Consider the following 26,760-nt stretch of genomic DNA (forward strand, 5'->3'; position numbering starts at 1 on the left):
GTTATTGTCACCTGACCTTGTCCTCATTTCCATGCTCTATTGATCAGGTAAAGTTCTCAGAATGAGGTCTGTTCCTCAGTAACTATAGGTGGTAGATCAACAATACTTGGTATGTGCATTAGTTGAAAGGAGTACTGGTATAAACCAGATATTGGTTTGACATATATATGTCATATGATCTTTACCATAATTTCTAGTTTTGCTGGTTAATTTTAGTTTTCAGAATGAAGTCAGACCCTTAGTAACTTTTATAATGTATGATAGGTCAACCATACATAAGTCCGTTGGTTTTCCCGTTTGAATGGTTTTACACTAGTAATTTTTGGGGCCCTTTATAGCTTGCTGTTCGGTGTGAGCCAAGGCTCCGTGTTGAAGACCGTACTTTGACCTATAATGGTTTACTTTTATAAATTTTGACTTGGATGGAGAGTTGTCTCATTGGCACTCATACCACATCTTCTTTTATCTATTAGTATGCATGTATATTTCTTAAAAGAAGTAAATGTCTGTTTGACATATATGTCTTGACCTCAGTTCAGTCTCCAGTGGTCATGTTATGTTTTCTAGATGAAATATGTTCCTCTGTATCTAGAATAAAAGGTCAATGATATGTAGAATGAGAATTACTTACAAGGAGTATATGTCAATCCATCATATGGTCTGACCTCAGTCTCATGCTCCAGTGATCTGAAAAGTTTTCAGGATGAGGCCTTTTCCTCTGTTACTATGCATAATGGGTCAACTATTTTGTTGATTTGAATTTGATGTGGGATGTATATGTCTGTCTGACATATTTCATATAGCTTTTGGGCCTCAGAGGCCAGGTATTCTTAGTAGTTCATCTTCAGTGATCACTTGCTGGTCAACTCCAAGGTTAAGAGTTTGAACTCCAGTGGTGCATGACTATGTGAATTCAACTCTGACCTTAATTGACTAGGATTGCCAGTTTTCCTGCCGAAGGTCCGTGGTTATCTCCAGGTACTCCAGCTACCTCCCCCAAAACTGGCTGCCATTAAATAGCCAAAAGTGACATTTAAGACCAACTATTAATCAGTCATATAACAATAACCTTATTTCCTGTGGTCAGGTTAAGAATTTGGATTAAGTATTTAACTAATTCATAAGTAGAATATTTATTCCATGTGAATTACAACATAAACATATAATGAATATAAAAAAAACAATTGTGTTAATTTTTATACGACCGCAAAAAATTTGCATTCGTATATTGATATCGCGTCGTCTGAAGACATTTGGTTTCCGGACAATAATTTTAGTTTAAGTGTATGGATCTTTATGAAATTTAATCAAAAGGTTCAATACCACAAAAGGAAGGTTGGGATTGTTTTCTGGGTGATGGTCTCAACCGTTAAGGAATTAGCTATTAGGGGCCAAAAAGGGGCCCAAAATAAGCATTTTTCTAGTTTCAGGACAATAACTTGTGTATAAGTATTTTGATTGCTCTGAAATTGTACCACAAGGTTCAATACCACAAGTAGAAGGTTGGGATTCATTTTGGGGGTTATGGCTCAAACCTTTCAGGAATTAGGGGCCAAAAGGGGACCAAAACAAGCATTTTTCTAGTTTTCAGACAATAACTTGTGTTTAAGTGTATGGATGTCTCTTAAATTGTACCACATTTTACAAATAGAAAATTTCTTCAAATATTATTTTATTTGGAGGAGGAGGGGACAATTTTTTTTCCTCAAGATTTAAGAAATTATCAATTTTCCAAAAAAAATTTGGGGGTCACAATTTATTTTGCTAATTCTTTGAATATAGTCTGAAAAAACAGATTTACTAAGTATTGCGCAACAGCACAGTGTATTGCACAACAGCAAGAAATCTTCAATTGAATATAAATTCAAATCATATAACCAATTTCAAGTTCTTTGACTACATTTATTCTGTGTCAGAAACCTATAATGTGTCAAATATTTAATTACAATCCAAATTCAGACCTGTATCATGCTTGAATATTGTGTCCATTTTTGCCCCAACTGTTCAGGGTTGGACCTCTGCGGTCGTATCCAGCTGCGCCCGTGAAGGACATTTTTTAAAATTTCATATGATGCTTGCAAAATCCTCTCCCTGTGTATTGGAAGAGTTTCTCTGCAGTATCACATATGTAATTTCACTAGATGTTAAGCAGACATTCATCGTCATCATAATATATACTAGAACACACTCGCAACATTGCGGGTCCGTGACTGAATTAAAGTAAAGTACCTACGCCTTATTTTTAGCCTGGATTTTTATACGACCGCAAAAATTAAAAATTTTTTGGTCGTATATTGGTATGACGTTGTCGTCGTCGTCGTCGTCGTCGTCGTCGTCCGGCGTCGTCCGAAGACACATTGGTTTTCGCACTCTAACTTTAGTTTAAGTGAATGGATCTCCATGAAATTTCACCATAAGGTTCAATACCACAAAAGGAAGGTTGGGATTGATTTTGGGGGTTATGGTACCAACAGTTAAGGAATTAGGGGCCAAAAAGGGGCCAAAAATAAGCATTTTTGTAACTTTCAGACAATAACTTGTGTGTAAGTGTATGGATCTCTCTGACATTGTACCACAAGGTTCCATATCACAAAGGGAAGGCTGTAATTGATTTTGGGGGTAATTGCCTCAAAATTTTAGGAATTAGGGGCCAAAAAAGGGGCAAAAAACAAGCATTTTTCTAGTTTCATGACAATAACTTGTGTGTAAGTGTTTGGATATTTCTGAAATTGTACTACAAGGTTCCATATCACAAAGGGAAAGCTGGAATTGAGTTTGGGGGTAATTGCCCGAAACGTTTAGGAATTGGGGGCCAAAAAGGGGCCAAAAATAAGCATTTTTCTAGTTTCCAGACAATAACTTGTGTTCAAGTGTATGGATCTCTCTGAAATTGTACTGCAAGGTACCATACCACAAAGGGAAGGCTGGGATTGAGTTTGGGGGTGATGAATCATAAGGGGGTTCAAAAAATTGGGGGGGGGGGGATTTTTTTTTTTTTTTTTTTCTTTTTTTCCTTTTTTTTTTCTTTTAAAATTTTCCATTTTAAGTTGGTTATTTCTGATTTATATTTAAAAGCAAATAATAATGATATGGTAGGAGATACACACCAAACAGGATGTGTAAATTATTATATAATAAGTATTGTGCAATAGCAAGAAATTTTCAATTGCACAGTATTGCACAATAGCAAGAAATCTTCAATTGCACAGTATTGCGCAATAGCAAGAAATCTTCAATTTAACAGTATTGCGCAATAGCAAGAAATATCCAATAGCACAATATTGCGCAATAGCAAGAAATTGTCAATTGTACAGTATTGCGCAATAGCAAGAAATATTCAATTGCACAGTATTGTGCAAAAGAAGATACTTCGTATAAATTGCTTATTTCTTGATCAATTTCAATGGGGTTTTATTCTTGAATTCTTGGGGTTCTTTAATATGCTGAATCTAACCGTGTATTAAGTTTTTGGATTTTGGGCCCCGTTTTTAAATTGGTCCACATTGAGGTCCAAAGGGTCCAAAATTAAACTTTGTTTGATTTCATCAAAAATTGAATTATTGGGGTTGTTTGATATGCCGAATCTAACCGTGTATTTAGATTTTTAATTTTGGGTCCCGTTTTTTAAATTTGTCTACATTAAGGTCCAAAGGGTCCAAAATTAAACTTAGTTTGATTTTAACAAAAATTGAATTCTTAGGGTTCTTTGATATGCTGAATCTAAACATGTGTTTAGATTTTTGATTATGGGCCCAGTTTTCAAGTTGGTCCCAAGTTGGGGTCCAAAATTAAACTTTGTTTGATTTCAACAAAAATTGAATATATGGGGTTCTTTGATATGCTGAATCTAAACATGTATTTAGATTTTAGATTTTTGGCCCAGTTTTCAAGTTGGTCCAAATTGGGGTCCAAAATTAAACTTTGTTTGATTTCAACAAAAATTGAATATATGGGGTTCTTTGATATGCTGAATCTTACCATGTATTTAGATTTTTTATTTGTGGGCCCGCTATCAAATTGGTTCATATTGAGGTCAAAAGGGTCCAAAATTAAACTTTGTTTGATTTCATAAAAAATTGAATTATTGGGGTTCTTTGATATGCCAAATCTAACCGTGTATTTAGATTTTTAATTTTGGGTCCTGTTTTTTTAAATTGGTCTACATTAAGGTCCAAAGGGTCCAAAATTAAACTTAGTTTGATTTTAACAAAAATTGAATTTTTGGGGTTCTTTGATATGCTGAATCTAAACATGTGTTTAGATTTTTGATTATGGGACCAGTTTTCAAGTTGGTCCAAGTTGGGGTCCAAAATTAAACTTTGTTTGATTTCAACAAAAATTGAATATATGGGGTTCTTTGATATGCTGAATCTAAACATGTATTTAGATTTTAGATTTTTGGCCCAGTTTTCAAGATGGTCCAAATTGGGGTCCAAAATTAAACTTTGTTTGATTTCAACAAAAATTGAATATATGGGGTTCTTTGATATGCTGAATCTTACCATGTATTTAGATTTTTTATTTGTGGGCCCGCTATCAAATTGGTTCATATTGAGGTCAAAAGGGTCCAAAATTAAACTTTGTTTGATTTCATCAAAAATTGAATTATTGGGGTTCTTTGATATGCCAAATCTAACTGTGTTTTTAGATTTTTAATTTAGTGTCCCGTTTTTTAAATTTGTCTACATTAAGGTCCAAAGGGTCCAAAATTAAACTTAGTTTGATTTTAACAAAAATTGAATTCTTCGGGTACTTTGATATGCTGAATCTAAACATGTGTTTAGATTTTTGATTATGGGACCAGTTTTCAAGTTTGTCCAAGTTGGGGTCCAAAATTAAACTTTGTTTGATTTCAACAAAAATTGAATATATGGGGTTCTTTGATATGCTGAATCTAACCGTGTATTTTGATTTTGGACATTGGACCATAATAGGTAAATTAAAAAAATTGAAGTTCTTAGACCACATTCTTTCTGTGTCAGAAACCTATGCTGTGTCAAATATTTAATCACAACCCAAATTCAGAGCTGTATCAAGCTTGAATGTTATGTCCATACTTGCCCCAACTGTTCAGGGTTCGACCTCTGCGGTCGTATCAAGCTGCGCCCAGCGAAGCATTTTATTAGTATTGGTATTGTCATCTGATAAAGTCATGCTTATTATAAGATGCAGAGTCTGCTTTCAAAATCTTTCTGTTTGAACCTGTCCTGGTTTTCTTACTACAACTGGAAACTACATGTGACATGTACTATTGTATCGGTATCAGATTGGACCTGGAATTTGTTAATTATTGGCAATATTAATTATGTGAAAAAACAAAAGGGCCTAGGAATGGTGTAATTTTTAATCAACACTATTGTCCTATATTAGTTATATGTATAGTTGAATTCTTTGATTCATAGTTTTTATACGCCCGTTTACGGGACGTATTATGGTATACCGTTGTCCGTCTGTCCGTCTGTCCGTCCGTCCGTCTGTCCGTCTGTCCGTCCGTCGTCAACATGTCGGACATTAACTCAAAAATGCTTTAACCAATTTGCATAAAACTTTGGTGAATTGTTTATATCTATTGACGTGAGCTCCCTTTCGTTTTTTATAAATTTTAGATTTTATGTTTCAGAGTTATGGGGTTTTATTCATTAAAAAAAGGGGGATTTTCCAATTTTCGGACAATAACTCAAGAATACTTTCACCAACTTGCAAAAAAATTGTGGTGAATTGTTTATATCTATTGACATGAGCTCCCTTTCGATTTTTATAAATTTTAGATTTTACGTTTCCGAGTTGCAGGGTTTTATTAAAAAAAAAGGGGGATTTTCCAGTTTTCGGACAAATACTCAAAAATGCTTTCAGCAGTTCTTATGAAATTTTGGTGAATTGTTTATATCTATTGATGTAAGCTCCCTTTAGAATTTTATAAATTTTACATTTTACATTTCTGAGTTATTGGGTTTTATTCATTAAAAAAGGGGGATTTTCCAGTTTTCTGACAATAACTCAAAAATGCTGTCAGCAATTCCCATGAAACTTTGGTGAATTGTTTATATTTATTGATGTAAGCTCCTTTTGATTTTCATAATTTTCTAATATGACATTGAGAATTAATTGAACTTTATTTGTTTATAGTCTGACAACAGATTTACTAAGTATTGCGCAACAGCACAGTGTATTGCACAACAGCAAGAAATCTTTAATTGAATATAAATTCAATTCATATAACCAATTTCAAGTTCTTTGACTACATTTATTCAGAAACCTGTAATATGTCAAATATTTAATTACAATCCAAATTCAGACCTGTATCAAGTTTGAATATTGTGTCCATTTTTGCCCCAACTGTTCAGGGTTGGACCTCTGCGGGCGTATCCAGCTGCGCTCAGCGAAGCAGTTTATTACGTTATGCCGGCTAACATATTGGACCATGTTATTTTAGTAGTATAGATGTAATTGTTACATATTGAATATGAATTTGATTGTAGGTGATGGAGAAGATGATGAAATCCTTCAGGAAGATGAGAAGAAGTTATCCTTAAGTAAAGGAGAAAGGAGTCATTTGATAGTTTGGGAAGTGACTAGCTCATCATAATGTCAAATCACATGCATCGGTGGATATATTGGCATGGCTTAATTGTGACAAAGCTACCAAAATGTAATGTTCTTTTAAAAAACAATTGAATTAGTGAAGACAATCTATGTACCATGGAGTGGACTGGTTGGCAAGGTTCTTAGCCAGTTTCCGATTGAATACTTGAAATTTGGGGTGCAGCGATAAGAGAACAGCCTGTTGGCATTGTTGTGAAAATTACTGTTCCCCTGTTCACCCCTATGTTCCTGTTTAACTTTCATCATAATTCATATGGGATATGCATATAGCCTTCAGTGTAGACACCTGGGACCCTTCTTTGTTGTTTACCCCAAGCATTCATTAGTCTTGACCAGTATCAGAAAAATCAATTCTTTTCATTAAGCTGAGCTTTTTATGCCCCTGCTGTTTTGGCTTGGAGAAAATATTTTTTACATGAAGAAAAATTACAGCACAACATCACTTTCCTTTTACCACCCAAAATGAATTTTGATAAACAATTAAAAATTTCTCATCCTAAACTTTCCTTACACAACCCAACCTACCACCCACACCCTCAATTCACAAATGCAGTGCAAATGGAGTTTACCAAATGTCCCCAATTTATTCTAGATTATTTACACTAAAAATACTTGGAATACCAGCAATGTCACTGTATAATCAAGAGGAACTAGGTCAGGTTTCTATGTAAACAGACTTTAATATCCTTGATGGAACAAGATTAGTATTCATCATTCTCTGTATACAACTTATATTTATCAAACCTAGTTATAACATATAATCTAAATTTAACCAAAGGCAAGACTTTTATTTAGCTATTTTATGAAGGACATTGTTAGATACAATATAAATCGTAACAATTACATCAAATGTCCGAGGGACAAACATTGCTTTCTTATGTATTACAAGTTTTACGAGAGGAAACAATCTAATTTAAGATCTTGTTTCTTGTAATGAGATAACATGATAGTTGTAAAGGTATTAACTTTCTGAGTTAAATTAATTATAGGCTTTGCTTTTCAATCAAATTCTTTCTATAAATAGAGTTAAGTGGATATTCCTTAGAAAACCAGATTTCCATTATAGCAGAAAAACTCATTATTATTTCTGCTTTAATATACTTAATATTTCATGTCATTGAAAATAATTTGAAATGAATAAAATTCTGTGAATGATTACTATGAATATCAGTGATATAACTTTCCATAGCCACTCACTCCAGAATTACTGAAATTTGTCTGTTTTTTATCATACTGGTATAGATTAAGCAATAATCAGATTTTAATTTCCTGAACAGTTTGATTTGGGTTTGTAAAACCTAGACATTTTTATGGTTATTGAAGTATCAAAAGATATTTTAATGTTGAGCTATTTTAATTGAAATCAGCAAGCCAGTTCTTGATGTTTCATTGCTAAATTATTGTGGAAAACATTTTCTAACAAATATTATTTAACAAGACCAGAAATTTTAAACAAGATACCATTAAGTCACTTTAAAATTATTATAGATATTGTTGTAGTATTTTAATATTATGTCTAAGGATTCTTACCTGTGAACATCTTAGGATTCCATTACTGTAAACAAATAATGAGGATGTGTTAGTGTAAAATGAGGTATATATCCCCCTATTTTAATTGAAAATTTATACATCTTTTCTATATACTCTCATATAACAAATAATTAAGTAATTTAGATAATAATTAGGATCATGGTGCTCTTTTGTTAGGGGATGGTGAGACCTCATTGTTTGTTATGCTTTTAATGACTTTTACTCAAGTTTTATGAGAAACTTGAGTTAGAAGGTGCCAAACCTAATATGGGGTGTGAAAGGTCAGGATTCTGGTCCTTAATTCATAAAGGTTGCATAAAATTGTAGTCCAGTGCAAAGCTTTGTCTATTGTTGCAATTGCTCATAAATGTCATCAAAGCAATTTATAAGATATAGAATGCATTTTATTTGTTTCCATTATTGTAAATTTTATGACATGAACAATATTTTTATCTTTGTTTAAAGTCTGGAATAAGACTGGAATGAAATAAAATTTGTTACAAGGTTTTAAGCGTATAGATAGTAAATTCTTGATTAAGTTATCACTTAATTAGATAAGTTATGTTTGTTTCATGTGGAAGTGATACCATTTGGAAGCATTACCACTGCCCAAGCTTTTTTGTTCCATGTGGAAGTGTTATTGGAAGCGTAACCACTGCCAAAGCTTACATGGCATACATGATTTTATTCTGTTACGTTTGTTTGATATGTTGTTATGTTAATGTAGGTTAAAATATTTTTGATTCCATTTTATTACCACATGGTTTCAATGTAGAGGAAGTTATCCATAATTCCCAATCATTTTTCTACAGGATTGGATGATGTGGTTTTGCATAATTATCTAAAATTTTGTGTTCAATTTATTGTATGAAGTTCAAGATTGCAAGTTGTTAATTTGAAACAAGTTTTATGTATGTTTGTATTGCTCCTTTGTTTTGTCTGTATGAACATATGACTGACTGTCATGTAGGTGAAATGTTTTGTGCTGTGCAATAAGTGACTGTAAAAAGTCAGGACCATGACAGTCAGTCACCATTGGTTCCTACAAGATGATTTTTTTTAAAGTGTGCTAGGTGGGTCGTTTTGGAAATGGTTTAGAATTATGGATAGCTCCTAATTACAAGAAGTATAAAACCATCTTCGAAAGTTCACTATTCAATTAATAATAAATCTGTATTAAATTTAAAAACAGCAAAGTTTTTGCCACAATTTTCATTTGTAAGTAGTTGATTGACATATAAATGTTTTGTGTCAACATAAGGTAATCCATTATATTAAAACAATAAAAAAGTTTCATTCTTATCATTGGAACAAGCTGTAAAAGCTTCAATGTTACCTTCTTCTGTCTTATATCTGATATTGAACTTCCAATGGTGTTTTTATATTTCTTGTATTTTGCTGTAGGTCTGCTTGTTATTTTAATTTATTTGGTTATTATTGTTCAGTGGAGTGTTTTGTTGTTGTTGTTTTATCACAAAGTTTGTTTATTGACAGTATTTACCTGATGTCGAAAGATTGTCTTTCTTAGCAAGCACTTTCATCGAAATATTAATACAAAGAGAAATGTTTGGTGGAAATAATTTCCAGAGAAACTTTCAAATTAAATTTTTCTTAGTTGTGCAACTGTTTTTACAATTTACATTATTGGAGTTCCCCAAAAATTCTTGATTTGGAAAGAATTTTATTTACTGATGTTCATATTCCCTAATGCATCAAAACTACACATGGCCTTGTTATATGTAAGTTTGGCTCCATGCAGTTGTGTTAACATGTCTACTTACTTAGAATATCAATGTTTTTTGCAGAGAGGGATCTGAATCTGGTTAAGTCTGGACATTCTGTATCACATGAGATTTACACCCAAACTTTTACAGGTGTTAACTGATTTTCCTGCAACTTTGCTTGTTCAATTTTTAAATTTACCGAGAGGGAGTAGAGCTATTTGAATATTTGTTTGTTATTAAAATCAATATTGCTCAGTTGAAAGGACTTACTTTAGGTGATTTTATCGTAGATTTACCAAAGTTCCACCTGAGAAATTACATTGGCAACACTGAATGTTTTCATTTGAATACCTTTAATTAAATTAAATTAATATGTTACAGAGGAATTTGTTAACAGATGTATGAGTTTTGGTGTAAACCTATTTTTTATGTATGTCCTTTAACATTATATAGTTTCTAAAATATGCAAATATGGTATTTATATATTTGTGAGGTGACCTGTTACTGTATATGATTATTATTCTGTGGTTATGTTGTCGCTACATGTATGTCTATCATTTTAAAGCAATTGTTAATGGTGCCTCTTTGAACAAATTTAATAGAACAACTAGTTTGCTTTCTTCATCTTATCATCATTACATTGTATTTTCACATCAATTAAAGTTTGATCTGTTAATGAGATATAGGCATGGATATTATTAAATGCTAAATTATATTGCTGTAGACCTAAAATTATTTGTTAATCTAATATAAGATGTAATATATTATATAAATCACATTAAAGATGTTAATTGCAAAGTACATAATATTATTAATTACTTCTTGCCCACTCCAATTTTTTATGGGTCAACTTTCAGAAGATGTGAGTCTCTGTGACTTTTGTTTAAACTGCAAAACTACACCATAATAAAATAATAAAATGTAAAAGAGAGGCTAAAGGAATATTCCAACTCATGAGTTAAAAAGCAAACTGACAATGCCATGACAAACAGTTAAAAAAAAGATCAAATATTCCTGTAAAGAAGATGTGTAAAAGGGCCATAAATCTTAAATGAAAACAAAATGCAAGCTCAGTGGTTGTTTCTTAATTTACAACTACAAACCAAAAATCAGATTAATAGCTGGAATCACATCAAAAGACGATGAAGTGGTCAAGTGCAATTTTCATTTAATTTGAAGTCCAAGGATATCAAAAACACGTCAATTTCTAAAAGGATGCTAGAAAAAGGTCATCAAAGTTGCAACTTATAAGAAAGAATTGAAAATCCAACCAATATAATATATTTCATTCAGAATTAGGAAAACCTGATCAAAATCAGTGTTATTTATAGTTATTACTCATCACTGTGCACCTACATGATAAAAACTCACATGATGATATCTGCACCTACATGATAAAATCTCAAAGGATGATATCTGCACCTTAATGATAAAATCTCACAGGATATCAGCACCTACATAATAAAATCTCAAAGGATGATATCTGCACCTACATGATGAAATCTCAAAGGATGATATCAGTATCTACATGTTAAAAATTCACAGGATGATATATGCACCTACATCATAATAACTCAGGATGATATATGCACATACAGATGTAAACTCATAGGATGCATCTACATGATAAAAAATCATAGGATGATATCTGCACCTACTGATAAAACTCAAAAGATGATATCTTCACCTACATGATAAAAACTCAAAAGTTGATATCTGCACCTACATGATCAAACCTCTCATGATATCTGCACCTACATGATAAAATCTCAAAAGATGATATGAGCATCTACATGTTAAAATCTCACAGGATGACATCTGCGCCTACATGATAAAATCTCAAAGGATGATATCTGCACCTACATGATCAAACCTCTCATGATATCTGCACCTACATGATAAAATCTCAAAAGATGATATGAGCATCTACATGTTAAAATCTCACAGGATGACATCTGCGCCTACATGATAAAATCTCAAAGGATGATATCTGCACCTACATGATAAAATCTCAAAGGATGATATCTGCATCTACATGTTAAAAATTCACAGGATGATATATGCACCTACATGATAAAAATTCACAGGATGATATATGCACCTACATGATAAAAATTCAAATGATGACATCTGCACCTACATGATAAAATCTCAAAGGATGATATCTGCACCTACATGATAAAATCTGAAAGGATGATATTTGCACCTACATGGTAAAAATTCACAGGATGATATCAGGCCTGGGGCCATTACATTGCAATGTAATGCATTACATTACAATTACTTTGCATGTGTAATGTATTACATCACACATTACTTTTTCAATATAAAAACTAAAAACATTTAAAAAACAGATTTTTATAAGAAATTGATAAATATTACCGGGGTATATGTACATATATATACAGTGTTAGTGACATAGACTTCAAATACTTGAAAAATAAATAAATTATCATATAATTTTGTTTCTAACATTGATCACTTAATCATTAAGACATCATAAAGGGATTTCAAAGGGATATATTAAATGTGCAATTAAAGGATTATCTTGTTAAATGCCTAAGGACTCGGTGAGGACAAACATAAGTTGAGAAGATTTGAAATACATGTAAGGTGTGTATAGAATAATGAAAATTTCATCTTCATATTTTTTCCATTCATTTATATAAATATAGTTTTGTTTAATAATTATTTTTAGAAGATTTTTTAAGGGCAAACTATCTGTAATGATTTAATACAGTAATTAACTGTGACAATAATTTTATTCAATACTTTCTTTTGTTTTTGTTAATATTTATTTTTATTTTACTATATTCTTCAATTTTATGTATTTTACCAATTTGTAATGAAAAGTAATGTACAGTAATGGAAGCATTACATCAAAAAAATGTAATATTACAATGCATTACAATTACAAATTACCATTACCCCAGGCCTGGATGATATATGCATCTACATGATAAAAATTCTCAGATGATATATGCATCTACATGATAAAAATTCTCATATGATATATGCATCTACATGATAAAAATTCAAAGGACGATATCTGCACCTACATCATAATAACTCATAGGATGATATATGCAACTACATGATGAAAACTAATAGGATGCATCAACATGATAAAAACTCATAGGATGATATCTGCACCTACATGATAAAACTCAAAAATGAGATCCTCACCTACATGATAAAAACTCAAAAGTTGATATCTGCACCTACATGATAAAACCTCTCATGATGATATCTTCACCTACATGATAAAAACTCACTATGATGTCTGCACCTACATGACTGCAAAAACAATTAAAAGTTTGGAGAGCAGTTATATTTTTGGAGAATGTACTATGGTAAAACTGGCAATCTATTGGTAAGATACCCAAACATTTTTGATAATAGCTTTAATATTTAGCAGTAACTTTTAATGTATGAAAACAACACCAAAAGCAAATGCATGGTATGATTTGAGTACATACAGCACTTTCAGGAATAATTTTCATTTGATATGCTTCGGACCTAAAAAGTTTGGAAAACCAAAAATAAATTTGAAAACCCAAAGGATCCAAACAGTGTTGATTCCTTGTACACTTGAAAATTTAGGTTTACAAAGTCATTTTGATTCCGTATACACTGGATATAGTTTAGATAGGTTTGATAAGTCATGTTAGTTCCGTGTACACTGGATAGTATATTATTACATAGTCATGCTGATTCCGTGTGCATTTTATTGATTAGGTTGGCTTAGTTATGTTTATTCTGTGTACACTTGATAGTTTAGGTTTTCTTGGTCATGTTGATTCCGTATACACATGATAGTTTATGATTACTTAGTCATGTTGATTCCGTGTACACTTGATAGTGGATGATTGCCAAGTCATGTTGGTTCCGTGTACACTTGGTAGTTAAGGTTTGCTTAGTCGTGTTGATTCCTTGTACACTTGATAGTTTAGGTTGGCTTAGTCATGTTGATTCCGTGTACACTTGATAGTTTAGGTTGGCTTAGTCGTGTTGATTCCTTGTACACTTGATAGTTTGGGTTGGCTTAGTCATGTTTATTCCGTGTGCACTTGATAGTTTAGGTTGGCTTAGTCGTGTTGATTTCGTGTACACTTGATAGTTTAGGTTGGCTTAGTCATGTTGATTCCGTGTACACTTGATAGTTTTTGTTTGCTTAGTCGTGTTGATTCCTTGTACACTTGATAGTTTAGGTTGGCTTAGTCATGTTGATTCCGTGTACACTTGAAAGTTTAGGTTGGCTTAGTTGTGTTGATTCCTTGTACTCTTGGCAGTTTATTATTACTTAGTCATGTTGATTCCGTGTACACTTGATAGTTTATTCATACTGAGACATGCTGATTCCGTGTACTCTTGATAGTTTATTATTACTTAGTCATGTTGATTCCGTGTATACTTGATAGTTTATTATTATTTGGTCATGTTGATTCCGTGTACACTTGGTAGTTTAGGTTGGCTTTGGCATGTTGATTCCGTGTACACTTTATAGTTTAGGTTGGCTTTGACATGTTGATTCCGTGTACACTTGATAGTTTAGGTTGGCTTTGACATGTTGATTCCGTGTACACTTCACAGTTTAGGTTGGCTTTGACATGTTTATTCCGTGTACACTTGATAGTTTAGGTTTGCTCAGTCATGTTTATTTAGTGTATACTTGATAATTTAGAACTGTTTAGTAATTTTGATAGCTTATATTTCTTCAGTTACTAGTACATAGATTTCTTGTTCAGTTCATAGCATATTTCTGATATGCTTAGTCACAATGATTTCGTTCTTACTTTATAGTTCATGTTGATGTAGTTGTGCTAGATAATTCATGTATCTATCATCTATAATAGTTTCTAGGATGTTAGACAAAAATGCGGTATGGGTTTTACTCATTGTTGAAGGTAGAACGGTGACCTATAGTTGTTAATTTCTGTGTCATTTGGTCTCTTTTGGAGAGTTGTCTCATTGGCAACCATACCACATCTTATTGTTATATTGAAGGACGATAACTTCATTTAGGCGTCGACTGACGGTGTCGGCCATGTTGCCTTATTTATAGTTCTGGTCTTGCTGATCTTTTTTGCCATATAAAGTTTCTCTTTATATTTTATAGTTTTAAGATAATAGGCAAAAATGAAACTAATTGGTAAAATTTGTCATTTTTAACCGGATTTTCGAAGGAAAAAATCGGTTATTGATTTGGGGATGAACGGCGAGCGGGCAGGCAGGAGGCTGTCAAACAGTGTCCGTTCATTAACATGCAAACGCTTTGACGATTTTTTTTCAAATTTTGATATGTTGTTTCCTGTGACTAAATGAAGGTAAAGTTTAAATTTCACGATTTTAGCTTCTCTCGGTTTTGACTTTTCGACTATTTAGTCCAAATATATACTTATTATATGATTGAGTTATTTCCCTTTGAACAGAAATTGTGATTTGCAAATATCATTTTCATTAGATGATAATTTATTTTTATTAAAGGATATGTTTCATTACATTACATTGTGGAGATAAAATTGTTGACATTGATAGATAAGTTGCAGATCTATATTAGTTTGTGACAAATGAAAGAAAAAATATTGGGAACTATTAATTATATATATATAAAGTTTAATTACACTAAGTGTTTTTAATAATTTTCACCTGTTAATAGATAACAAAACATCAGGTAAATATCTTATCACACAATTATAATTGGAGTGACAGATTTATTTGAAAATTTTCTGTTTCCTAAGTGTTGATGATAAGATAAATAAAGTTTGAAATTTTCTGTTCATTATAAGATATTTTGAAGATAATAACAGATAAGTTTTATAGATTTTTAATAGGTATTGTATTAATGATAAATGACATTTTGGATTTTTTTTTCATCTTTTCTTTTGTAAATTGTTTGAAGAATTTTGTGGTTGGTTTGTTTGTTATTCTGTATAAACTTATTTCCTGCTATGTAAAAATATATTTTTTGATGAAGCAAACTCCTTTAAAAACTAGCTTAGCTTTTCTATTAATAAACATATATTAACATTTCTGATTTTGGGCCCAGTTTTCAACTTGGTCTAAATCGTGGTCCAAAATTATGCTGTGTTTGATTTCAACATAAATTGAATTTATATAGGGTTCTTTGAAAAGCTGAATCTAAACATGTATTTATTTTCATTATTAATTAGATAATACCCCATTGAGGTTCAAAGGGTCCTAAATTAAACTTTTGTTTGATTTCATCATCAATTCAAAAATTGAATTGTTGGGGTTCTTTAATATGCTAATGATAACAATGTTATTAGATTTTGGATATTGGACCATAATAGGTAAATGTCCGATTTCAAATTTTACAGTTCTTTGACCACATTCATTTTGTGTCACAAACCTATACTGTGACAAATATTCAATCACAATCCAAAATTCAGAGCTGTTTTAAGCTTCAATGTTGTGTCCATACTTGCTCAACTGTTCAGGGTTCGACCTCTGCAGGAAAGTCCGGTTTGCTGTCACTCTGACAGCATCTTGTATGGCAATAACTCCAATAACAGTTTTTGATGTAAATGAACACTAGGTAGATCTCAACATTCTGAACATTTCTGCCTCCGCCAGATTTTCTCTTTTCATAGTGGTTTTCAAGATAATAGGCACAAATTGCATTTTACCTCTATGCACTTTTATGTTGGGCTTGTTGGTTGTCAGGCGGGAGTCATCGAACGCATTTTTTTTTCCAAATAGCCTCTTTTTGGCATATCACAGTACAAATAACGAAGATATCTATCACCCCTAAATCATGCTTTAGTTATGTATAACGCCAGTTTGGGTCCAATTTACTAATTTATAACAGGTTTTAGAACAGATAATTTGACCGTATAACCTGATCAAGAAAATTGTTATGGCTAGGGTTCAATATAAACATTGACAGAACATTTAAATCGGGAATTTGCCTGAAGCTTTTAGGTCAAATAAATATACAATATTATCGAGTTTTTGTTATCAAAATTTGCTGTTACAAAATTTTGGAAATTATTTCAAATTAAGGAATATATCTCCCTCATCCAAAGCTGATTCCTTGTACGAAATTGGCTATACTTTTTTTGTACTTTTTGGTTTATAAGCTTTGGATTTTTAAACATTTTGGTTTCGAGCATCACTGAAGAGACATTTATTGTCGAAATGCGCATCTGGTGCAGAAATTATTTGACCGTTAATGTTATTCTATCATGCTATCTTCCAGATTGTGCAGATGTTAAGAGATAAAAGGTACTTTTATGAAGAGATTTGTATTACTTAGCATTAAGGCTTTGAAAGCTTCGCAAGTTGAGATCCATTGAAGATCTTTCGTTTTGCATTTTCTAAATATTTTATATGATAAAGTTGAAATTCAAGCCCATATATTGGCAAAAGTGTACCCGGTCCATTGTTCAAATTTATTGATGAACTTTTCACTATGAAATATTAATCTTCTAAGCAAATTTCCCTTCTCAATTATTTACTTGACATTATCTATTTAATTTGTAGCATGGTTACAACGTTACGAGAAAATACCAACGGTTGCTAAACAGAGCGAGACTAAAACGCTATTTGTAACTTCTAATCAAATAGCTTTTGTTAAATATAAGGTTAATACCTCTATACTTTACACAAAAAAAATTAAGACAAACTGTTATTTTCTTATTTCCCAGGGCATAATTATGTCAGCTATCAACTGAACCGAAGCTCACACTTGATATATAACCTCTTAAGACGTGCTCGTCCTGAATACGCATGGAATATTTGCCACTGGTTATTAAGTAAAAAAATCAATTAATCGAATATCGTGAACTTTATATACATATACGTATACCAAATACTTGGCCAATATCTCTGTACACGTTTCTCTCAAAAAATTATAAATTACATAATTATTTGTTTAAATACAATTCAATAACGTATAACTTTAGCATTTTGTCCGCGTGCAGGTGTTCGCCTGTGTCGTTGCTTTTGATTTGCAATGTTTGTGGTCACCTTTTGGCTTCCGGTTTCTGAGTTTTATAGCAGTTAATTATGTGTCCTCTTCTTGTTCTCTAAATTCTCGCTTAATGTTTAACTACCCTCGTATGAAAACTATTCATATATCATTATGGGACTGTTCGGAAAATAATCAATTTATGTCAATTATTCTTTTTTTGGAATTTCATTATTTTGCAAAGAAATAAAAGTTTTTTTGATGTTTTGTTTCGTTTGGCTTCTGTTTCGTTAACGTTGAAACCACATCCATAATTCACCCCTAGTGCTCCAGTTTTTATGGTCATAGAAACTGAAACCTTTTATTGCTACTTTCTGTATAACATTCGTTTTCAGGGACCCTATTCAATCTGGCAACACGCATGGAATCACCGGCGATAACCTGCCTTGTCATCTTTTTCGTGACCATTGATCTAATTTAATATGAGGTATGACAACAATCCATTGAAGACGAAAAACAATTAAATTCGTAAATAAACACAGTTCATCGTACGGCATTCAAGTTTTCATGATTTGGTAATCTTTCAGTTTCACGTAATAGATCAATTATATTTGGCCTATATCATGACTGCTACTTATATATGTTGATCTTGACCTCATTTTCATGATTCATTAGCCAAAACAATATTTCCCTGGGGTTCATTGGCCAAAATAGATTATTATACTTCACGTTAAAATGTCAGATTTTGATTGGCTAATACGAGGGAGATAATTTGCTCCATCCCATGGCTCAACGGGAGACAATTTTTTGAATGCCTGTTGTACAGACCAATCAAAAATCGATATTTTAGAGGTGCATAAAAGGTCAACTATATGTTGGTCTATAGAAGTGCATGTCCGTACTATGAGGATCCATTGATTTCATGAATTCACACACTATTTCATTGTTACAACTTGCTAAAGACATTTTTTTTAAATTAAGTTTCGCTCTGTTGTTAAAACTGCGTGTTTGGTTTAAATGCATTCGATGTGACGCTCTGTTGTTAAAACTGCGTGTTTTGTTTCTATAGTAAATACATTTTATATGACGCTCCGTTGTTAAAACTGCGTGTTTGGTTTCTATGGTAAATACATTTGATGTGATGTAATTCATCTACTGATTATACCGTACGTAACACTAATCATGGGTTATTATCTGATACATCTCATTGGTTTCAAACTATGATCAAAGCATGTCGTTCAAAAAAAGCTGCAGAACCTGTTTGAACCCAGTTCCGATTTAAAGGTGGCATTTTCAGGAAAACTAAATGGCAAGTTTAATGTTACTGTCAAATATTTGGTCCTGGTGAAGGTCATTCCAAAAACAAGTGTCATGCGCACGGAATCGGTATCATTCATACGTAAATGGATTGGTGTCGCTGCTGGTACGTATGGTGTCATGCATACGTAATGACCTTTTAAAAATGAATGTACTAGAATATAATCGTATGATACTAATCTGTGGTGCGTGCGACACATTATTTTTAGGGATAACCGTAAACGGTAAGCTCTTCACCAAAAGTTTATTATTTTTAGGAATAACCGTAAACGGCAAGCTCTTCGCCAAAAGCTAATTAATTTTTGGGAATAACCGTAAACGGTAAGCTCTTCACCAAAAGTTTATTATTCTTAGGAATAACCGTAAACGGTAAGCTCTTCACCAAAGTTTTTTTTAAGTCCGAAGCAGAAAACACTTGCGAGAATGAAAACCAAAAATATAATCTTTAAAAAACTATGTAGCCTGTAGTGTATGCCCTTATATTTTACAGTTAGGGTTTTTTGCTTGTGAGACATAAGGTCGTTATCTTTCTCGTTTTGAATTGTTTTACGTTTGTCATTTCGGGGCCTTTTATAGCTAACTATGCAGTATGGGTTTTACTCCTGGTTGAAGGCCGTATGGTGACCTATATATATATAGTTGTTAATTTCGATGTCATTTTCTCTTGTGGGGATTTGGCTCATTGGCAATCATACCACATCTTCTTATTTTTATCTCTAAAAAACTACGGTGTAAAATTGTTTAAAGACTACTTTCCTTGTGGGATTTGCAACCTTAGTTTCAGTGAAGTTACCAAATTTGAAAAATGAAAAAAAAAGTATCATGTAGGTCCTGCGAGTACAGAAGCACTGAATACTGTCAGGATAGTACTATATCGAGGACTTACTGTACAGAAGCACTAATTACTGGATTGATAGTAACATATTCAGGACTGACTGTGCAGAAGCACTGACTACTGGGTGAATAATACCATATCAAGCACTGACTACTGCATGGATAGTATACCATATCGAGGACGGACTGTGAGTACAGAAGCACTGACTTCTGGCTGGATAGTATCATACAGAGGACGAACTGTGAGTACAGAAACACTGGCTATTGGATGGATAGTACCATATCGAGGACGACTGACTGTGAGTACAGAAACACTGGCTATTGGATGGATAGTACCATATCGAGGACGACTGACTGTGAGTACAGAAACACTACTAACTGGTACAGAAACACTGGCTATTGGATGGATAGTACCATATCGAGGCCGACTGACTGTGAGTACAGAAACACTGGCTACTGGATGGATAGTACCATATCGAGGACGACTGACTGTGAGTACAGAAACACTACTAACTGGTACAGAAACACTGGCTACTGGATGTATAGTACCATATCGAGGACGACTGACTGTGAGTACAGAAACACTGGCTACTGGATGGATAGTACCATATCGAGGACGACTGACTGTGAGTACAGAAACACTACTAACTGGTACAGAAACACTGGCTACTGGATGGATAGTACCATATCGTGGACGACTGACTGTGAGTACAGAAACACTGGCTACTGGATGGATAGTACCATATCGAGGACGACTGACTGTGAGTACAGAAACACTGGCTACTGGATGGATAGTACCATATCGAGGACGACTGACTGTGAGTACAGAAACACTACTAACTGGTACAGAAACACTGGCTACTGGATGTATAGTACCATATCGAGGACGACTGACTGTGAGTACAGAAACACTGGCTACTGGATGGATAGCACCATATCGATGACGACTGACTGTGAGTACAGAAACACTACTAACTGGTACAGAAACACTGGCTACTGGATGTATAGTACCATATCGAGGACGACTGACTGTGAGTACAGAAACACTGGCTACTGGATGGATAGTACCATATCGATGACGACTGTCTGTGAGTACAGAAACACTACTAACTGGTACAGAAACACTGGCTACTGGATGGATAGTACCATATCGAGGACGACTGACTGTGAGTACAGAAACACTACTAACTGGTACAGAAACACTGGCTACTGGATGGATAGTACCATATCGAGGACGACTGACTGTGAGTACAGAAACACTGGCTACTGGATGGATAGTACCATATCGAGGCCGACTGACTGTGAGTACAGAAACACTGGCTACTGGATGGATAGTACCATATCGAGGACGACTGACTGTGAGTACAGAAACACTACTTACTGGTACAGAAACACTGGCTACTGGATGGATAGTACCATATCGAGGCCGACTGACTGTGAGTACAGAAACACTGGCTACTGGATGGATAGTACCATATCGAGGACGACTGACTGTGAGTACAGAAACACTGGCTACTGGATGGATAGTACCATATCGAGGCCGACTGACTGTGAGTACAGAAACACTGGCTACTGGATGGATAGTACCATATCGAGGACGACTGACTGTGAGTACAGAAACACTACTAACTGGTACAGAAACACTGGCTACTGGATGGATAGTACCATATCGAGGCCGACTGACTGTGAGTACAGAAACACTGGCTACTGGATGGATAGTACCATATCGAGGACGACTGACTGTGAGTACAGAAACACTGGCTACTGGATGGATAGTACCATATCGAGGCCGACTGACTGTGACTACAGAAACACTGGCTACTGGATGGATAGTACCATATCGAGGACGACTGACTGTGAGTACAGAAACACTACTAACTGGTACAGAAACACTGGCTACTGGATGTATAGTACCATATCGAGGACGACTGACTGTGAGTACAGAAACACTGGCTACTGGATGGATAGTACCATATCGAGGACGACTGACTGTGAGTACAGAAACACTGGCTACTGGATGGATAGTACCATATCGAGGACGACTGACTGTGAGTACAGAAACACTACTAACTGGTACAGAAACACTGGCTACTGGATGGATAGTACCATATCGAGGACGACTGACTGTGAGTACAGAAACACTGGCTACTGGATGTATAGTACCATATCGAGGCCGACTGACTGTGAGTACAGAAACACTGGCTACTGGATGGATAGTACCATATCGAGGACGACTGACTGTGAGTACAGAAACACTGGCTACTGGATGTATAGTACCATATCGAGGCCGACTGACTGTGAGTACAGAAACACTACTAACTGGTACAGAAACACTGGCTATTGGATGGATAGTACCATATCGAGGCCGACTGACTGTGAGTACAGAAACACTGGCTACTGGATGGATAGTACCATATCGATGACGACTGTCTGTGAGTACAGAAACACTACTAACTGGTACAGAAACACTGGCTATTGGATGGATAGTACCATATCGAGGACGACTGACTGTGAGTACAGAAACACTACTAACTGGTACAGAAACACTGGCTACTGGATGGATAGTACCATATCGTGGACGACTGACTGTGAGTACAGAAACACTGGCTATTGGATGGATAGTACCATATCGAGGACGACTGACTGTGAGTACAGAAACACTACTAACTGGTACAGAAACACTGGCTACTGGATGGATAGTACCATATCGAGGACGACTGACTGTGAGTACAGAAACACTACTAACTGGTACAGAAACACTGGCTACTGGATGGATAGTACCATATCGTGGACGACTGACTGTGAGTACAGAAACACTACTAACTGGTACAGAAACACTGGCTACTGGATGGATAGTACCATATCGAGGACGACTGACTGTGAGTACAGAAACACTACTAACTGGTACAGAAACACTGGCTACTGGATGGATAGTACCATATCGTGGACGACTGACTGTGAGTACAGAAACACTGGCTATTGGATGGATAGTACCATATCGAAGACGACTGACTGTGAGTACAGAAACACTACTAACTGGTACAGAAACACTGGCTACTGGATGGATAGTACCATATCGAGGACGACTGACTGTGAGTACAGAAACACTACTAACTGGTACAGAAACACTGGCTACTGGATGTATAGTACCATATCGAGGACGACTGACTGTGAGTACAGAAACACTGGCTACTGGATGTATAGTACCATATCGAGGACGACTGACTGTGAGTACAGAAACACTACTAACTGGTACAGAAACACTGGCTACTGGATGTATAGTACCATATCGAGGCCGACTGACTGTGAGTACAGAAACACTGGCTACTGGATGGATAGTACCATATCGAGGACGACTGACTGTGAGTACAGAAACACTACTAACTGGTACAGAAACACTGGCTACTGGATGGATAGTACCATATCGAGGCCGACTGACTGTGAGTACAGAAACACTGGCTACTGGATGGATAGTACCATATCGAGGACGACTGACTGTGAGTACAGAAACACTGGCTACTGGATGGATAGTACCATATCGAGGCCGACTGACTGTGAGTACAGAAACACTGGCTACTGGATGGATAGTACCATATCGAGGACGACTGACTGTGAGTACAGAAACACTACTAACTGGTACAGAAACACTGGCTACTGGATGTATAGTACCATATCGAGGACGACTGACTGTGAGTACAGAAACACTGGCTACTGGATGGATAGTACCATATCGAGGACGACTGACTGTGAGTACAGAAACACTGGCTACTGGATGGATAGTACCATATCGAGGACGACTGACTGTGAGTACAGAAACACTACTAACTGGTACAGAAACACTGGCTACTGGATGGATAGTACCATATCGAGGACGACTGACTGTGAGTACAGAAACACTGGCTACTGGATGTATAGTACCATATCGAGGCCGACTGACTGTGAGTACAGAAACACTGGCTACTGGATGGATAGTACCATATCGAGGACGACTGACTGTGAGTACAGAAACACTGGCTACTGGATGTATAGTACCATATCGAGGCCGACTGACTGTGAGTACAGAAACACTACTAACTGGTACAGAAACACTGGCTATTGGATGGATAGTACCATATCGAGGCCGACTGACTGTGAGTACAGAAACACTGGCTACTGGATGGATAGTACCATATCGATGACGACTGTCTGTGAGTACAGAAACACTACTAACTGGTACAGAAACACTGGCTATTGGATGGATAGTACCATATCGAGGACGACTGACTGTGAGTACAGAAACACTACTAACTGGTACAGAAACACTGGCTACTGGATGGATAGTACCATATCGTGGACGACTGACTGTGAGTACAGAAACACTGGCTATTGGATGGATAGTACCATATCGAGGACGACTGACTGTGAGTACAGAAACACTACTAACTGGTACAGAAACACTGGCTACTGGATGGATAGTACCACATCGAGGACGACTGACTGTGAGTACAGAAACACTACTAACTGGTACAGAAACACTGGCTACTGGATGGATAGTACCATATCGTGGACGACTGACTGTGAGTACAGAAACACTACTAACTGGTACAGAAACACTGGCTACTGGATGGATAGTACCATATCGAGGACGACTGACTGTGAGTACAGAAACACTACTAACTGGTACAGAAACACTGGCTACTGGATGGATAGTACCATATCGTGGACGACTGACTGTGAGTACAGAAACACTGGCTATTGGATGGATAGTACCATATCGAAGACGACTGACTGAGAGTACAGAAACACTACTAACTGGTACAGAAACACTGGCTACTGGATGGATAGTACCATATCGTGGACGACTGACTGTGAGTACAGAAACACTACTAACTGGTACAGAAACACTGGCTACTGGATGGATAGTACCATATCGAGGACGACTGACTGTGAGTACAGAAACACTACTAACTGGTACAGAAACACTGGCTACTGGATGTATAGTACCATATCGAGGACGACTGACTGTGAGTACAGAAACACTGGCTACTGGATGTATAGTACCATATCGAGGACGACTGACTGTGAGTACAGAAACACTACTAACTGGTACAGAAACACTGGCTACTGGATGTATAGTACCATATCGAGGACGACTGACTGTGAGTACAGAAACACTGGCTACTGGATGGATAGTACCATATCGAGGACGACTGACTGTGAGTACAGAAACACTACTAACTGGTACAGAAACACTGGCTACTGGATGGATAGTACCATATCGAGGACGACTGACTGTGAGTACAGAAACACTACTAACTGGTACAGAAACACTGGCTACTGGATGTATAGTACCATATCGAGGACGACTGACTGTGAGTACAGAAACACTGGCTACTGGATGGATAGTACCATATCGAGGCCGACTGACTGTGAGTACAGAAACACTGGCTACTGGATGGATAGTACCATATCGAGGACGACTGACTGTGAGTACAGAAACACTACTAACTGGTACAGAAACACTGGCTACTGGATGGATAGTACCATATCGAGGACGATTGACTGTGAGTACAGAAACACTACTAACTGGTACAGAAACACTGGCTACTGGATGGATAGTACCATATCGAGGTCGACTGACTGTGAGTACAGAAACACTGGCTACTGGATGTATAGTACCATATCGAGGACGACTGTCTGTGAGTACAGAAACACTGGCTACTGGATGGATAGTACCATATCGAGGACGACTGACTGTGAGTACAGAAACACTACTAACTGGTACAGAAACATTGGCTACTGGATGGATAGTACCATATCGAGGACGACTGACTGTGAGTACAGAAACACTACTAACTGGTACAGAAACACTGGCTACTGGATGGATAGTACCATATCGAGGACGACTGACTGTGAGTACAGAAACACTACTAACTGGTACAGAAACATTGGCTACTGGATGGATAGTACCATATCGAGGACGACTGACTGTGAGTACAGAAACACTACTAACTGGTACAGAAACACTGGCTACTGGATGGATAGTACCATATCGAGGACGACTGACTGTGAGTACAGAAACACTACTAACTGGTACAGAAACATTGGCTACTGGATGGATAGTACCATATCGTGGACGACTGACTGTGAGTACAGAAACACTACTAACTGGTACAGAAACACTGGCTACTGGATGGATAGTACCATATCGAGGACGACTGACTGTGAGTACAGAAACACTACTAACTGGTACAGAAACACTGGCTACTGTATAGTACCATATCGAGGACGACTGACTGTGAGTACAGAAACACTGGCTACTGGATGTATAGTACCATATCGAGGACGACTGACTGTGAGTACAGAAACACTACTAACTGGTACAGAAACACTGGCTACTGGATGTATAGTACCATATCGAGGACGACTGACTGTGAGTACAGAAACACTGGCTACTGGATGGATAGTACCATATCGAGGACGACTGACTGTGAGTACAGAAACACTACTAACTGGTACAGAAACACTGGCTACTGGATGGATAGTACCATATCGAGGACGACTGACTGTGAGTACAGAAACACTACTAACTGGTACAGAAACACTGGCTACTGGATGTATAGTACCATATCGAGGACGACTGACTGTGAGTACAGAAACACTGGCTACTGGATGGATAGTACCATATCGAGGCCGACTGACTGTGAGTACAGAAACACTGGCTACTGGATGGATAGTACCATATCGAGGACGACTGACTGTGAGTACAGAAACACTACTAACTGGTACAGAAACACTGGCTACTGGATGGATAGTACCATATCGAGGACGACTGACTGT

The 26,760-nt window shown here is 35.6% G+C and overlaps 1 protein-coding gene across 14 annotated transcripts in view; it reads left to right on the forward strand.

The window, feature by feature from the left end:
• LOC127714107 (C-Jun-amino-terminal kinase-interacting protein 4-like) overlaps positions 1 to 10,655 on the forward strand; it is a 117,646-nt gene extending 106,991 nt beyond the window's left edge. For all 14 annotated transcript variants that reach the window (XM_052220069.1, XM_052220077.1, XM_052220071.1 and 11 more), the window contains one exon: positions 6,480 to 10,655. In XM_052220069.1, coding sequence (XP_052076029.1) covers positions 6,480 to 6,586 — 107 coding nt within the window. In that variant the 3' untranslated portion in view covers positions 6,587 to 10,655. The remainder of the gene's footprint in view (positions 1 to 6,479) is intronic.
• Positions 10,656 to 26,760: the final 16,105 nt, after the last annotated feature.

This window comes from Mytilus californianus, unplaced genomic scaffold, assembly GCF_021869535.1.
Source record: "Mytilus californianus isolate M0D057914Y unplaced genomic scaffold, xbMytCali1.0.p SCAF_9, whole genome shotgun sequence".
Classification (NCBI taxonomy): domain Eukaryota; kingdom Metazoa; phylum Mollusca; class Bivalvia; order Mytilida; family Mytilidae; genus Mytilus; species Mytilus californianus.